This window comes from Erpetoichthys calabaricus, chromosome 8 (genome assembly GCF_900747795.2).
Source record: "Erpetoichthys calabaricus chromosome 8, fErpCal1.3, whole genome shotgun sequence".
Classification (NCBI taxonomy): Eukaryota; Metazoa; Chordata; class Cladistia; order Polypteriformes; family Polypteridae; genus Erpetoichthys; species Erpetoichthys calabaricus.
Window position 1 is genome coordinate 144,334,964 of NC_041401.2, and position 13,960 is coordinate 144,348,923.

General features: G+C 37.2%; 1 protein-coding gene across 1 annotated transcript in view; it reads right to left on the bottom strand.

The window, feature by feature from the left end:
- spega (striated muscle enriched protein kinase a) overlaps positions 1-13,960 on the bottom strand; it is a 450,531-nt gene that overhangs the window by 55,030 nt on the left and 381,541 nt on the right. Inside the window, exons 23-27 of the mRNA XM_051931209.1 lie at positions 10,884-10,941; positions 10,708-10,785; positions 6,507-6,679; positions 4,650-4,676; positions 94-246 (exon numbers count right to left, since the gene is read on the bottom strand). Of these exons, the coding sequence (XP_051787169.1) occupies positions 94-246; positions 4,650-4,676; positions 6,507-6,679; positions 10,708-10,785; positions 10,884-10,941 (489 nt within the window). The remainder of the gene's footprint in view (positions 1-93; positions 247-4,649; positions 4,677-6,506; positions 6,680-10,707; positions 10,786-10,883; positions 10,942-13,960) is intronic.

Below are 13,960 nucleotides of genomic sequence, written 5' to 3' on the forward strand. Positions count from 1 at the left end.
TTCCAGCACATATTGCATCCTTCTAAACACAATCCCACATTCTCCAACACAGAAATTAAAAAAGAACAACAAATGCTCTATTTGATTACTTACAGTCTATCAGAGACTAAAAGTTTGATAACAAATCCCTTGGCTTCTCGACAAAGGTCTTCAAACATCTTCTCCTCAAATGCTACATTGTAGTTCCTGATGTTCAATACAGTTGCTCTGTCATTTTCTCCAACGAACGGAGAAACTCCTGTGAGGCTGTTTAGGAGGAAAATAAGAATGCTAAGGTGATTTAATGCTTTTGGTACCCAAGAATAATTTTAGTGTTAAGATTTTCAGGAAGATTGTTTCTAACAGTATATTCTACCTGAAGGTAAGTGTAGTGGAACATAGTCATATTGTAGCAAAGATTTTATACTTCCATTTGAGTTCTTTAAATTTCTTTTGAATGAAGCATTTGTCATTTTTTTTCTGTAGAAGTAGATTGTTCTAATTTCAGAAAAGTTGTGAGTCTTAAAAAATAATCTATGCAAAGTTTCCTACTCACATTGTACATTGAGCATATACTGAAATTGCATTGTCTTAATAAATCGCTGAATAAACTTTAAAGATGATTATTATTATACTGCATTTTGATTGCACTCATTTTTTTGATTATATTAGGCTAGTCAGTTAACTTCATGAACTAAATTTAATGTATATGTTTATAGTTTATGCTCCCAACCTTAACCTTAACCTTTATAGTTTTCTAGCTGCTTTGGTAAGATTGTGATTTTGCTGTCACACATCCATTACTGACTTAATCAGTTCAGCATCATGCCTTCCCAACAGTGCCAACTCTATCAACAGGACATTATAAATACAGGGTGAGTCAAAATTATGTTAACATTTGAATAGCGGAAACAATTTATTCACTAAGCATACTTCATATGTGCAAGATGCTTTAAAGGAATGTCTCAACCTGTTCACCATCATGTTATGTTACCATAAATTGTACACAAAAATTGTATATACATAGCAGTGTTAACATAATTTTGACTCACCCTGTATAACAACCAGTATAATAAGTCAATTTGGAATAAATTTATCTTTGGGGTTCACAAACCCCAAATCTCTTTGCAAATTCCAAACAGTTCTGTTTTATGCTAGCTTTTTTTTTTTTATAATTTCTCAAATATTTTAAAATGTGATGTTTTAGTATTGAACACAAATAATAAACACACTTTAGTATTTTTCTGTAACAGACTGAGGAGACATGTTGGTGTTGTGGAAAGTATTACTGCTTACATTACTGCACAGATTCAGTGTGCTGGGTTTGAATTCCATTCTCTGTGAGGAGTTTGCACATTCTCCCCGAGTTTGGGTGGGCTGTCCTCCCACTTCCAAAGACATACAGGATATGTTTACTCTAAATCGTCCCTAGTGTCGGTGTTTGTGTGTGTAAGTTCGAAGACGGAACTGGCACCCTGTCCAAGGCTTGTTCTCAATGTTACTGGAATGGACTCAGGTGCCCTGCAGCTCTGATTTTTATAAGGCAGGTTTAACAATGAGAAATGCAAAACACATTTTTTCAACCTGTGTAATCATTTATTAATATCTGAATTAAAGTGAAACTTAGACATTGGCATGCCCGTGTGCATAGAGGACAGTTTAAGGTCTCTGGTGACGGTAAGTCTTTGCCGCTCCAGGGGTTGGCACTCTACAATAACACCTTCTCTCCCTACAGACTGGACGATTGATGGCGTTTCCACCGCTGAAGTCACTTGTGTTGTCTGTCCACCTGGATCCACCACTTCCTGCCAGAAATGGTCTTAACAGGAAAAGCTGCCATCTTTGGTAGTCGTATCTAGACACCCGTCTGAAAAGATGCAACTTAACACTTTAACCGTGTTTTATTTCTATTTTTTGTGACTTCAGTTATACAGGGTTTATCTATGGGTGTCCCAAAACGTCTTACTGCCTTTGCTTTGTTATTACAAAATACAATAATACAATTTGATGAAAAAATTTCTGAATTAGTATAAGCTACCCTAATTTGGGGTGTTCATAAGAAATGTAATAACGAACTTCAATAAAGTACATAATAAACAAGAATAGTTGTGTGAGATATTTGAAATATTAAAATGTGTGCTTCAGTTTAAATGTTTAAAGTCTAAATATTCTTGATTGTAATAGAAATGTATCATTTTCTCCCTATGATAGAGGTATATAGGGGGCTAAATCCCTAGTAAAGGATCAAAAATTGAAATTAACATCATATTCATAATCAAAATTACAATTACAAATGCAGCTTGTTTTTGTATAACACTCTTCACCGAGTGCAGGTGCAGAGTGCTGAGAACAATTCTCAGTTAAAATACAAGTATAGATTATACTAATTACTAAATACAGAACTAGTATACATGTAAATACAGATTTGTTAAAACACACTGACCTTGATGTGGTCTAAAATGATACCCCACATGTTTGAAATTTGTCATTTTTTCATTTCTGAGAGTGGCTGTTATAGGGTTAGGACCTCCAGTAACTTTGACCCCTCATTGGGGGTGAACCCCAGGGTTTGGTCGATTTGGCACGTACGTCTTCAAGTCCTTCTAATCATTTTTACTGAAGACACCTATTGGTTTACTTGTTATCACAAGGGTGTAATTTCTTGCACCAAATGTGACCTCAAAATTTGGATCTAGAAGGCCAAAAAGCTCAAAGTTCTACATAAGTAGACATCAAGATGAGTCGAACACATATGTGGGGGTTTACTCATGCTGGTGAGTCAGAAGGTGTCAGACAAAAACAACTGAAGTGATTTCAAAGTGTTTATAAGTAATTGTTATGAACACAAAAACACTGCTCACATTTTGGCAATATTTCAAGAACTATAAAAATCAGTTACACCTGGTAATACAGTAATCCCTCCTCCATCGCGGGGGTTGCGTTCCAGAGCCACCCGCGAAATAAGAAAATCCGCGAAGTAGAAACCATATGTTTATATGGTTATTTTTATATTGTCATGCTTGGGTCACAGATTTGCGCAGAAACACAGGAGGTTGTAGAGAGACAGGAACGTTATTCAAACACTGCAAACAAACATTTGTCTCTTTTTCAAAAGTTTAAACTGTGCTCCATGACAAGACAGAGATGACAGTTCCGTCTCACAATTAAAAGAATGCAAACATATCTTCCTCTTCAAAGGAGTGCTCGTCAGGAGCAGAGCATGTCAGAGAGATAGACAGAATAAAGCAAACAAATCAATAGGGCTGTTTGGCTTTTAAGTATGCGAAGCACCGCGGCACAAAGCTGTTGAAGGCGGCAGCTCACACCCCCTCTGTCAGGAGCAGGGAGAGAGAGAGAGAGAGAGACAGAGAAAAACAAACATGCAAAAATCAATACGTGCCCTTCGAGCTTTTAAGTATACGAAGCACCGTGCAGCATGTCGCTTCACTAAGCAGCTGCACAGAAGGTAGCAACGTGAAGATAATCTTTCAACATTTTTAGACTAGCGTCCGTATCGTCTAGGTGTGCGAACAGCCCCCCTGCTCAATCCCCCTACGTCAGGATCAGAGAAAGCGCAAGAGAGAGAAAGAGAAAAGTAAGTTGGGTTTCTTCTCAGCCATCTGCCAATAGCGTCCCTTGTATGAAATCAACTGGGCAAACCAACTGAGGAAGCATGTACCAGAAATTAAAAGACCCATTGTCCTCAGAAATCCGCGAACCAGCAAAAAATCCGCGATATATATTTAAATATGCTTACATATAAAATCCGCGATAGAGTGAAGCCGCGAAAGGCGAAGCGCGATATAGCGAGGGATCACTGTAATGAGATTTGCAGTTTGTACTGTATCTATTATTTATATACTTAGACGTGGTACAAATTAAGTGGGAGATTTTGGTGTTCCTCCTTTCCATGTGTTTCAAATAAAAGGGAGAAACTGAGGCCTCCTTATGTCTTTGATCGTGAACAGCAAACGAATCAAGAGTTTTCATTTAATATTTCCATGCACCTTACAAAACAACAGGTAAGTGAGTTGTCTTTTGTGCACAGAGTTGAATTTTAAAAGGGAGTCTGCCCAGCCTGTCATTAGAGATTAAGTTTTGTATTTTGCTGTTCTCATGAAGATTAAATTGGTTTAATTACTAATTAGTTAAAATTTACCAAAAAAGAAATATATATGTTAAAGATTTCTAGAAAATGTTAATGAAACTTAATATTCTATTTATATTGTTATCTTATTTAGAGACACTCCTTTGGTACTGTGTCTCTCCGTAAAATCCTTGGATACCATTGCTTTGACTTTGTGTCGAATGAGCGGTTGCTCATGGAGTCCCGAATGAGGCACAGTACCTGCATTGTGAGGGAGTGTCAGTTACGGCACTACAGCCATGTGGAGCGTTTCCCTGAGGGTGATCCAGCTCATAAGATCCTCATTGTTGGGGACCCGAGTGGCTGGACCAGGCCAAGGGGTCGCCCACAGAACTCCTGGCTGCGGCAGATAGAGGGTCATTTCCAGAGGATGGGACTGGACCGCATGACTGCCTGGGGGGTTGCCAACCGGGATCCTGAGTTGTTTTATTGTGTAGTGGGTGCGGCAAAGCACTGTACCAGTGCATGCTCCCCAACTTGACTTGACTTAATTAGAAAAGGCAGTAACGATGCTTATACTTACCACAAATAGGAAATTACTCCAACAGGCCTAAAAAGAAATTACAGAAGAAATAAAATAATTTCATTTCATGAAACAACTGATAGACAGCATTACAATGTAGAAATATAAATTCATAAATAAACATTTTGAAAAGCAAACACCAAGATAGTATGATTAAGCGCTGCTGGAGCACCATGGTTGTAGTTTCAGTGTTACAGTTATTTTATAGTTTCACAGACTCATGAAGAAGATCCTTTATAACAGCATCGCTTACCCTGTCAAACATTAGACATTATCAAAATGTTTTTAAAAATACTGCAGATGTCCATGTTTCAATCCCCATTCAACTCCCATTCTCGGAATAAGTATGTGGAGAAAAGGTGGCTTCACTGCAAATAAACCCCAAAGTCAAACAAAAATCAAAAAATCAAAATCAAAATCTTCGCGTTATGTGATAACTTCTCTGTTGACAGACAATTGTGCAAGTAATATTTTGGTAACACTTTAGTTTAGCTACTGCAAAAATGCATCTATTACTCATTTACTATTATGTAATAAGACCTTCACATACACTTCTTTGGGTCTTCATAACACTTACAAAGCATCAGTAAAGTATTTATTTATCTCTGCAATGTGACCTACTAACAGAATTTCAATTTGGAGTGGTCTGAGGTGGCTTAACTGAGACACATTTCTCATGATATTACATATTTATTATAAGACCCGTGAATCCTTCTTATTAACAAGTAATTTTACCATCATGTCAATATGCCACACTGCACAGAGATGAATAATGTATCTACTAATGTGTTATAGGTTTTATGATGACCAAAGGAAGCCTTTGCTAAGGTCTTGTTACATAATAGTAAATAAGTAATAGATGCATTTTTGCAGTACCTAAGGTATTTCCAAAATTTCAATGTTCTGCAAATACTGTACTTAAAATTGCATGGATAGATTTTTGAGTTGAAAAATCACTGGTCAGCATAATTCTGAAAATTATGCCATTTAAATATTCAGAATGTGTTAATAATTTGCTTTTTAGGATAGAATATGCAAAAAATATGGCTACACCCTCTACGAGTTTGCCTAATAGTTCAAAAAAGCAAAAAAAACAGGTGTTTAATTAAGAATCTACAATTCATCTAATTAAACAGCAAAAGTTTAAATTGTCTTTCAAGGAATACAATATTTAGAATAACAGTTGGGATCACTTGATGTAAACAATCACTTAAGAGTACAGGGATAGCCAGGAAATATTGTTATCTGGCTGGCCAGTTATTGTTCGGTCAGAAACTAATAAAAAAATATTATGCTTTTCGTGAGGACTTTGTTGAGACAGATCATGAGAAGTGATGCAGTCAAAACGAAACAAAGGACAATATCAGAAGATCGAGGTATCTTGACAAAAAACCCCAAAATGTAAAGCAAAGATCTTTAGATGGGTGAGAAAGCAAAGGTCAAAATCAAATATAACTTGAAAGGATTGATTATTTCAGTAAAGAGAACATGTAAGGGTTGGTGTATATCCATAAACATGGATAGTGAACTGTATCAAATGGTGACCTTTTAACCTGTCACAGTAGGGCGTCAGTGTTGCACTCTGCATGGATCTGCCTCAGCAACTATATCTTAATAATATACGATAAACAAAATGGAGGATGAAATAGCCCAAATAAATTTACAAAACCAGAACTATAGATTGTAGCTAATGATAAACATGAAAAACAGATTTGTTGATCAAAAAACCCAAAATAAACTTACAAATTACACACATCCATGATTAAAATGTACTAGTCATGTACTTTATAACAAAAAATCAGGTGTTTAAACCACAAGGTAAATCTCATATGTCCAGCTAAAAACACAAATACATACCAGATATCAGTAGCCTTAGAAACAGGTGTTTGGTTGACAATCTCAGGGGCCACAAATTCTGGTGTGCCATACTTGCAATACTGCGCATCCTCTGGGGTGACTTCCTTTGCATTCCCAAAATCACAGATTCGGATCTGCTCACTTGTGGAGTCTGCCATCAGAATATTTTCAGGCTGTTGAAAGATGCATGATGTCAAATACAGGTTGACTTACTGGTTAAATTCAAAGTCTGAGTAGAACTTGCATTGGTTTCTGGTATGTGGTTTGAGTCATTTCTTTGACTAGTTATGTTTGTTTTTGTGTTTATTTGTATTTGTTTTTGGTGATGATATTTTGTGTTTTTTGTATGGTCAGAAATCACTGCATGGTTGTGGCAACATTATTAATGGTTGCTATGCCTGTTTCCAGTCATGTGACATGAAGATCACATGACTTACAGTGTCATTCTGTCCTGCCGATATAATGCTACTACAAGATATTGTACTAGAGGACTGTTATTTCTGTGGTACTTGTTGATGATTATTTAAAAAACTATCAAAAAATAAATTATATATAAAGTTATTTTTACTGACATAATTGATAACGGACGATAAAATCAATACAGCTTCACTGTAAAATTACAAACAAAAAAGAAGATAGCATACGTGCCTGTGATGCAGTGCTGTCTCGTCTCTAATGACGTTTTCTTATGAATCATTGCAGTCGCTATGGTGCATATGCATAGAAGCTTGAAGGCCATGTGCACAATACAATTACTGGTTTGTATCTCTATTGACTTACCTTTGTATGTTCAGGGTCAGAGGCGTGTTCTGCTGTACTGCGGTCAGCTTACATCTTACAGGTATGGGCAGGAATTACGTGTATATAAATGCTTGTTGTAATGGCACGTACCTTAAAGCAGGCATATCTATCTATTAGGGTGACCAGACTTAGTGTTTCAAAGAAAAGGACCAGGGACAGGGATATAATCTAAAATTTGACACGTCTTCATACATGATGGATTTATATTAAGTTTTCTAAACAATTTGATCATTTTAAACGTCTTAGTGTATACTGTATTCAGTTACTTAGTAAGTGCTTGCAGGGTTGCTGTTCCTATTCTATAATAACCAAAAAATGAAAAACACTAAAAACATACATTTTTAAAATGAAAATTTTTTAGCATACTAACAATATCTGAAGTAGAAACGAATACTGCTACATGCATTATTACCTTGGAAAAGTCCTCATTGGTTTTAAATTATACATGTTTTTGGAGCTTTTTGAAATATAATACAGCAAGTTTCACCAAGTTGTTTGTCACTTCTGCTGATGATCTTTTTTCTTTTAAATTTCATTTATTGCTCTTCAGAGCGACAGTGAAATTTAAGTCGCACATGCCAGCTCTCCTGATCTCACATTTGGCTTCCTGCTAGTTACTAGTTACCCACGTGAAGGGTATTGTTATGATTATTTTATTTGTCTGTAGATGTACACTTTTGGTTTTTTGGACACCTTTTGTACTTACTATATATGTTGGTATTAAACACTAATATGGTTCTGGCCAGTCCTTCTAGATATTTGCTTTTTTTTTTAAACAAACCCTACACCCCATGCAAGTTACACTGACCGCAAAACAAATATGCGTTGCCCACAGATCAGATCAAACCTGTAGTTCTGCTGTTTGTTTACACATTCTAAGTAATGATTAAAATAAAACCCCTGTCAATTTTAGTGATTTTATGCGTATTAGCCAGTGTCACACATGTGCAATTGGGAGACAGCTGAAGGGCCTAAATGATAGCAATTCCACGCCAGACCAGGGGGTGGCGAGGTGCACTGATTGTTTCTCTCAATCTCTTGCACACCATTCACAGGAAATACCGCAGGGTTTCGGCGCCTATAATAACGTCACTTCTGGTCCTGATGGCGTCACTTCCAGCTCCGGCGCCACTGACGGTGTCATGGCTGGTCCTGGTGGCGTCACTTCAGTTTCTGGCACCAATGCTGAAGTCACTTCCGGTTCTGACTCCCGATGACGTTATTTCCTTTAAAACTGCCATCTTACCTCCATACTATCAGTGCTATTTCGGACTCAAACCTGTGAACATCTCTGTTCAATTTTGCAGCCTGGAAATAATATACGGGTGGCTGCCCCAAACCTTCATGATGTCTGTGACTCATCTTTGTTGAAAAAGACTGCTTTTTTAAGTCTCAAAAAGAGAACATCGTTGGGGAAAAGAGGACCTCAAGTCACCGTTTATCTTTTTATCGATCTATCCATTCATTGTTTTTTGAAAACAATATCAATAAATCAACTCTGATTGTCTTGTGAAAAAGAAATGAACAAACTTCTGTGTGAATTTTTTTTCCCTTAGAGATTCTACTGTTTTAAGACTCCACATTGGCTATGAGTCTGATTCAAGTGCCTTTTGAAGAGGAAAAGCAGGAATGCAGTCTGGGACAGGATGAAACCTCAGGCGAGAGCAGGACAAAGCAGAGAGAAACGGGATAGATTTTGTCAGGACTGGGTGAGAGCGGGATGAAAACATTTTAGGAACAGTGAGGATTGAGACTGAAACATAAGTACCGTATTGACCTCTACATTGGATCAAAGACACTTTTTCAAACAGATTGTTTTATTTTTTTCTAGTGAAACAGAGAAAGGATTTTAAAACAGATATTACATTAGTGGCCAAAAGTTTTGGCAGTGGCACAGATATTGTGTTTTGCAAATTTTGCTGCTTCAGCATTTCCAATTTTTTTTTTTTTTTTATGTTTCTATGGTATACTCAAGAACAATTATAAACATTTCATAAGTTTCAAAGGGTTTTATCTGCAAATACATCGAATTTACTGTATGTAAAAAGTCAATATTTACAGTGTTGACCCTTCTTCTGCAATTCACTGGGGCATGTTAAATATCAGCTTCTGGGCCAAATCCTGACTGATGGTGATCCATTCTTATCTTTTTAGTGCTTGGAGATAGATAATCACAATTTGTGGGCTTCTGCTTGTCCACCCGCTTTTTGAGAATTGACCACCGGTTCTCAATATGATTAAGATCTGGAGAGTTTCCTGGCCGTGGGTCCAAACTTTCAATGTTATAATCTCCGAGCCACTTCGTTATCACTTTTGCCTTGTGACATAGTGCTCCATCATGCCAGAAAATACATCACCAAATTGCGCCTGGATTGTTGGGAGAAGTTGTTCATGGAGGACGTTTTGATACCATTCTTTATTTATGGCAGTATTCTTGGGCAGAATTGTGAGTGCGCCCACTCCCTTGGGTGAGAAACAACCCCACACATGGACTTTCTCAGGATGCTTCACAGTTAGCAAGACACAGTATTCATGGTAGTGTTCACCTTTTCCTTCTCTGGACATTCAATTTTCCAGATGTCCCAAACAGTCTGAAGGAGGACTCATCAGAAAAAATAACTTTGCACCAGTCTTCTGCTGTCCAATCCTTGTACTTCCTGCTGGATTTCAGTCTGTCCTTGATATTTTTCTTGGAAAGATGTGGCTTCTTAGCTGCCCTTCTTGAAACAAGGCCGTTGTCCAAAAATCTTCGCCTCACTCACACCCACCTACTGGCAATACTGAGGAAGCTCTGCACTGGTGCTGTAGCTGACTCCACAGGAGGAAACAGTTCTGACGCTTGTTGGACACTTTTAGCTGATCATTTTGTGCCAGGGGCCAAAATAAGTGAAAATGGGTTTTCCTGATAAAGTTAACTTTTTATGCTAATAAAGCTCTTTGCAATAAATTAATATTATCTGATCACTCTGGACAATAACATAAAAACAGTGTGAATTGCCACCACAAAGACTGAAGCCACAAATTTTGCAAAACCCAACATTTGTGTTACGGCCAAAACGTTTGGCCACTACTGTGGAGTTTTTGACTTGGATTTTTGGATCACAATTTAGATTTTGACTGTTTTTGTTTTTTGGTATTAAGGCTCAAGCCCTTAACCCATTTAGTCCATTTCAGGGTCGAAGTGGACCATCAGCAGCATCGCATAAAAGACAGGAATCAACGATGAGTGTGGCTACAGTCCATTGAAAATGACCCACAAACAAATTCATACATTGATTTGTTTTCTAAAATTTGAAATTATATTGCAATGTAAAACAAATTACCCATTACAATATAGAAATACATTTTAAAGTAATCCTCAACATTATAGTATTTATGCTGCAATGGATGATCACTTTACCTTTATATCAAGATGAAGAATATTATTTTGGTGTAAATAACTGATGCCTTCTAGGATTTGTCTCATGAAAGAGCGGATCTAAAAGAAAAAAAAGTTCATTAGACAATTCTGAGCCAAAACAACTGAGTGACTATTTTGTATGTGTTACTAATGATACCAGGGCCCAGGCGTCTTACCTCGGACTCCAGTACTGAAGTTTTCTTTGTTATTTTCTCTAGGAATTCCTCATGACAGCTTCACACAAAAGTTAAGGATTAGTTGCACTTACAGAAAGACATTAACAATGTTGTATCTGTTTTGATAGTCATAATTAGCTACTTAAACCTCCCATGATTGCAAAACAATCTAGCAGTGTTAACATTTTACTTTCTTAATCAAATATTATATATAGTTTCTTATTCCTCTCCCTAGATTGGATTGTGATGAATAAGTATGAACAAATGTGTATGCATGAAAAGTGAACACTGTCATGAGTGAAATAAGTCAGTGACAACAAAAACTGTAAGGTGAGAAAAATTCAGAACATTATCATCTGCAAATCTGCTTTCCAGTCAGCACAATTTATCAGTCAAAAACATTGTTATTCATGGACATTTCGAAAACACGTTATGCAAATGATTCGTAAAAGCAGTTGCTGGGACTTTTGTCAAATCCATTTTCCCCAGAGATCAGATAAAGCATAGATAAATCATCAATACCCCATTTTCTGATCAGCTAATTTGCCGTTTGAACTGAGTAACCACCTGAAGCACAAAGCTATAATGAAGTACCTACAGAAGCAAAAATTTAAGTTTATGTGTTCCTTCATCCACTCAGCCATCTCTGAAAACCTCCTTTTCTAGTATTATTATTATTATTAATTTATGTAGCAGACACCTTTATCCAAGGCAACTTGCAAAGCAAGTTAAATACATGGAAGTATGAAGGTGTAAGCATCAAAAGCAAAGGAGAACAAAATAAAAAGAGAGCACAAGGGAAATAGAATAACTACTAAATTATACTTGACACCAGAATACTACAACAATCAGCATCCTAAACTCTTTGTCATTGCAAAGGCAACTACCCCGTAGCAGGGAAACTAAGCAGTTCCAAAATATTTAATAAAAAGATGTATTTTCAATAGACGCCTAAACACAAGATCATTGGGCGCTGTTCAAATAGATAAAGGGAGAGCATTCCACAGCTTTGGCTCAACAATAGAGAAGCACTGTCCAGTTTTGGCACATCTGGCAAGAGGTGGGATGGTCAGCAGAGAAGCCGAGGTAGATTGGAGGTGTCTTGGAGGGACATAAGGAGAGACCAAGGACTGGAGATATTGAGGAGCAGAACTTTTCAACTGTAGATCAAGACAGGTACTGGATTCTTGCAGCAAAAGGAAGGAGAAGGAGAGATGTACAGTAGTAGGAGTGAAGCACGGAACAAAGAACATTAGCAAAGCAGCTGTATTCTGGAGGAGCTGGAGATGTCTGATTGAAGCTGAAGGAAGTCCCACCAGGAGAGAGAGAGTTGCAATAGTCCAGACAAGAGAGAACCAGTGTCTAAACAAGGAGCTGCATAGTATAATTGGTTAGGGAGGGTCAAATCCTCTGAATATTATGAAGAGGAAAATGACAGGATTGGGTCATTGAAGATATATGTTCGATGAATCAAAGTGAGGAGTCCAGAGTTACACCAAGATTCCTGACTATGACTGATGGTAAAAGGGTGTTGTCTTCTAGAGTTATGCTTAGAAGCTAATCTACAAGGTGAAGGTGGAAGGGAATAGCCTTCACACTTAAACACACTCTCTTGTTGCCTTTTCCATGTCCTGCATGTAAATAGGTAAAAAACACTTTTAAAGACTTCAAAAAAAGGTTAATCAACCATTTTGAAATCAACCTTGTTACAGAATGTAGTAGGACATTCTAAAGTAAAATAAGAAGTCTCAGATATTTTTAAATGACTAAAACATGCTGGAGACATCTTAAATGAGAATACCAAATAATGATAAACGTTAACAACTGGGGGAAAAATTATAAAAGGGCAACTTCAAACATGTTTTTCTTTAGAACAAAGAAAGAATAAAGTCTTGTTTACGTCAGCAATAATTATTGTTTTGATGTTTGCTGTGTCCTGCCTTTGCACCCGGGGATCACTGTACTGGTTCTGCTGAGGGAAGCGGTACAACTCCAGATGAGAAGGGGCGCTTATGCTAACGGTCTCTTTTCTTCGATCTGCAGCTCCAACAAGACAGCCAATGAGGGTACCTAACCCCGCTCAGAGCAGGCCCTGTTATTTCCAGCTGGGGTTCTTTAAAACCAGATGGCATCAGAATCCTGAGCAGATATATTGAAAAGTATTGAAAGCACTTGGATTTAATTTGAAATGTCTCAAATGTTCTGTCAAACATGGCAACTTCCCGTGCCAGTAGCATTGATGATTTTCTTTTTTAATTTTGGTATATGTGACCTGCATTAGCCTGTGGATTGAGGAAATCCACAGAAAAATGAAATAATTAATATTATATTGAATAGATTACCATCTCACATAAAGCAGTCAACAGTACATAAGTAGAGTAATCAAGCAATCAAAACTGTATTTCATGTCATGCTTCTCTTAGTGAACAATATAAATATATGAAAAAGTAGAATCTGAACTATTTTCAGCCATTGATGGAAAAGTGAACCACTGTAAACTAACAGTTAATTTGATTTGTTTAGCGAGTTTTAATGCTTTATTCATCATATGTAATTTCTTGTATTATCCATCCATCCATTTTCCAACCCGCTGAATCCGAACACAGGGTCACGGGGGTCTGCTGGAGCCAATCCCAGCCAACACAGGGCACAAGGCAGGAAACAATCCTGGGCAGGGTGCCAACCCACCGCAGATTTCTTGTATTAGGAATTTGTAATTTTTTGCATACCCTAACTTACTCTCCAAAGACACTGTGGAGTTTTAGGGTCTGAGTGTAAGGGTCAGTTATTCGTACAGCTCCCCCTGGAGCAATTGCAGGTTAAGGGCCTTGCTTAAGGATTTGAACTGTAACCTTTGAGTTACCAGCCCAGATCCTTTAGCCAGAGAGCTTCCACTCTACTCCTAAATAATAATAATAACAATTATAATAATAATGTTTACAGTATATCATATAATGCCATCACAATAAAAGACAGTTTTGAACTAACTATTAAAGATGGAGACTTAATGTAATAGGGAGGCAGTGCAATCTAAGGAGTAACCCGGCCTCCATTTTGGATTTAGTCCCAAGCCCGGA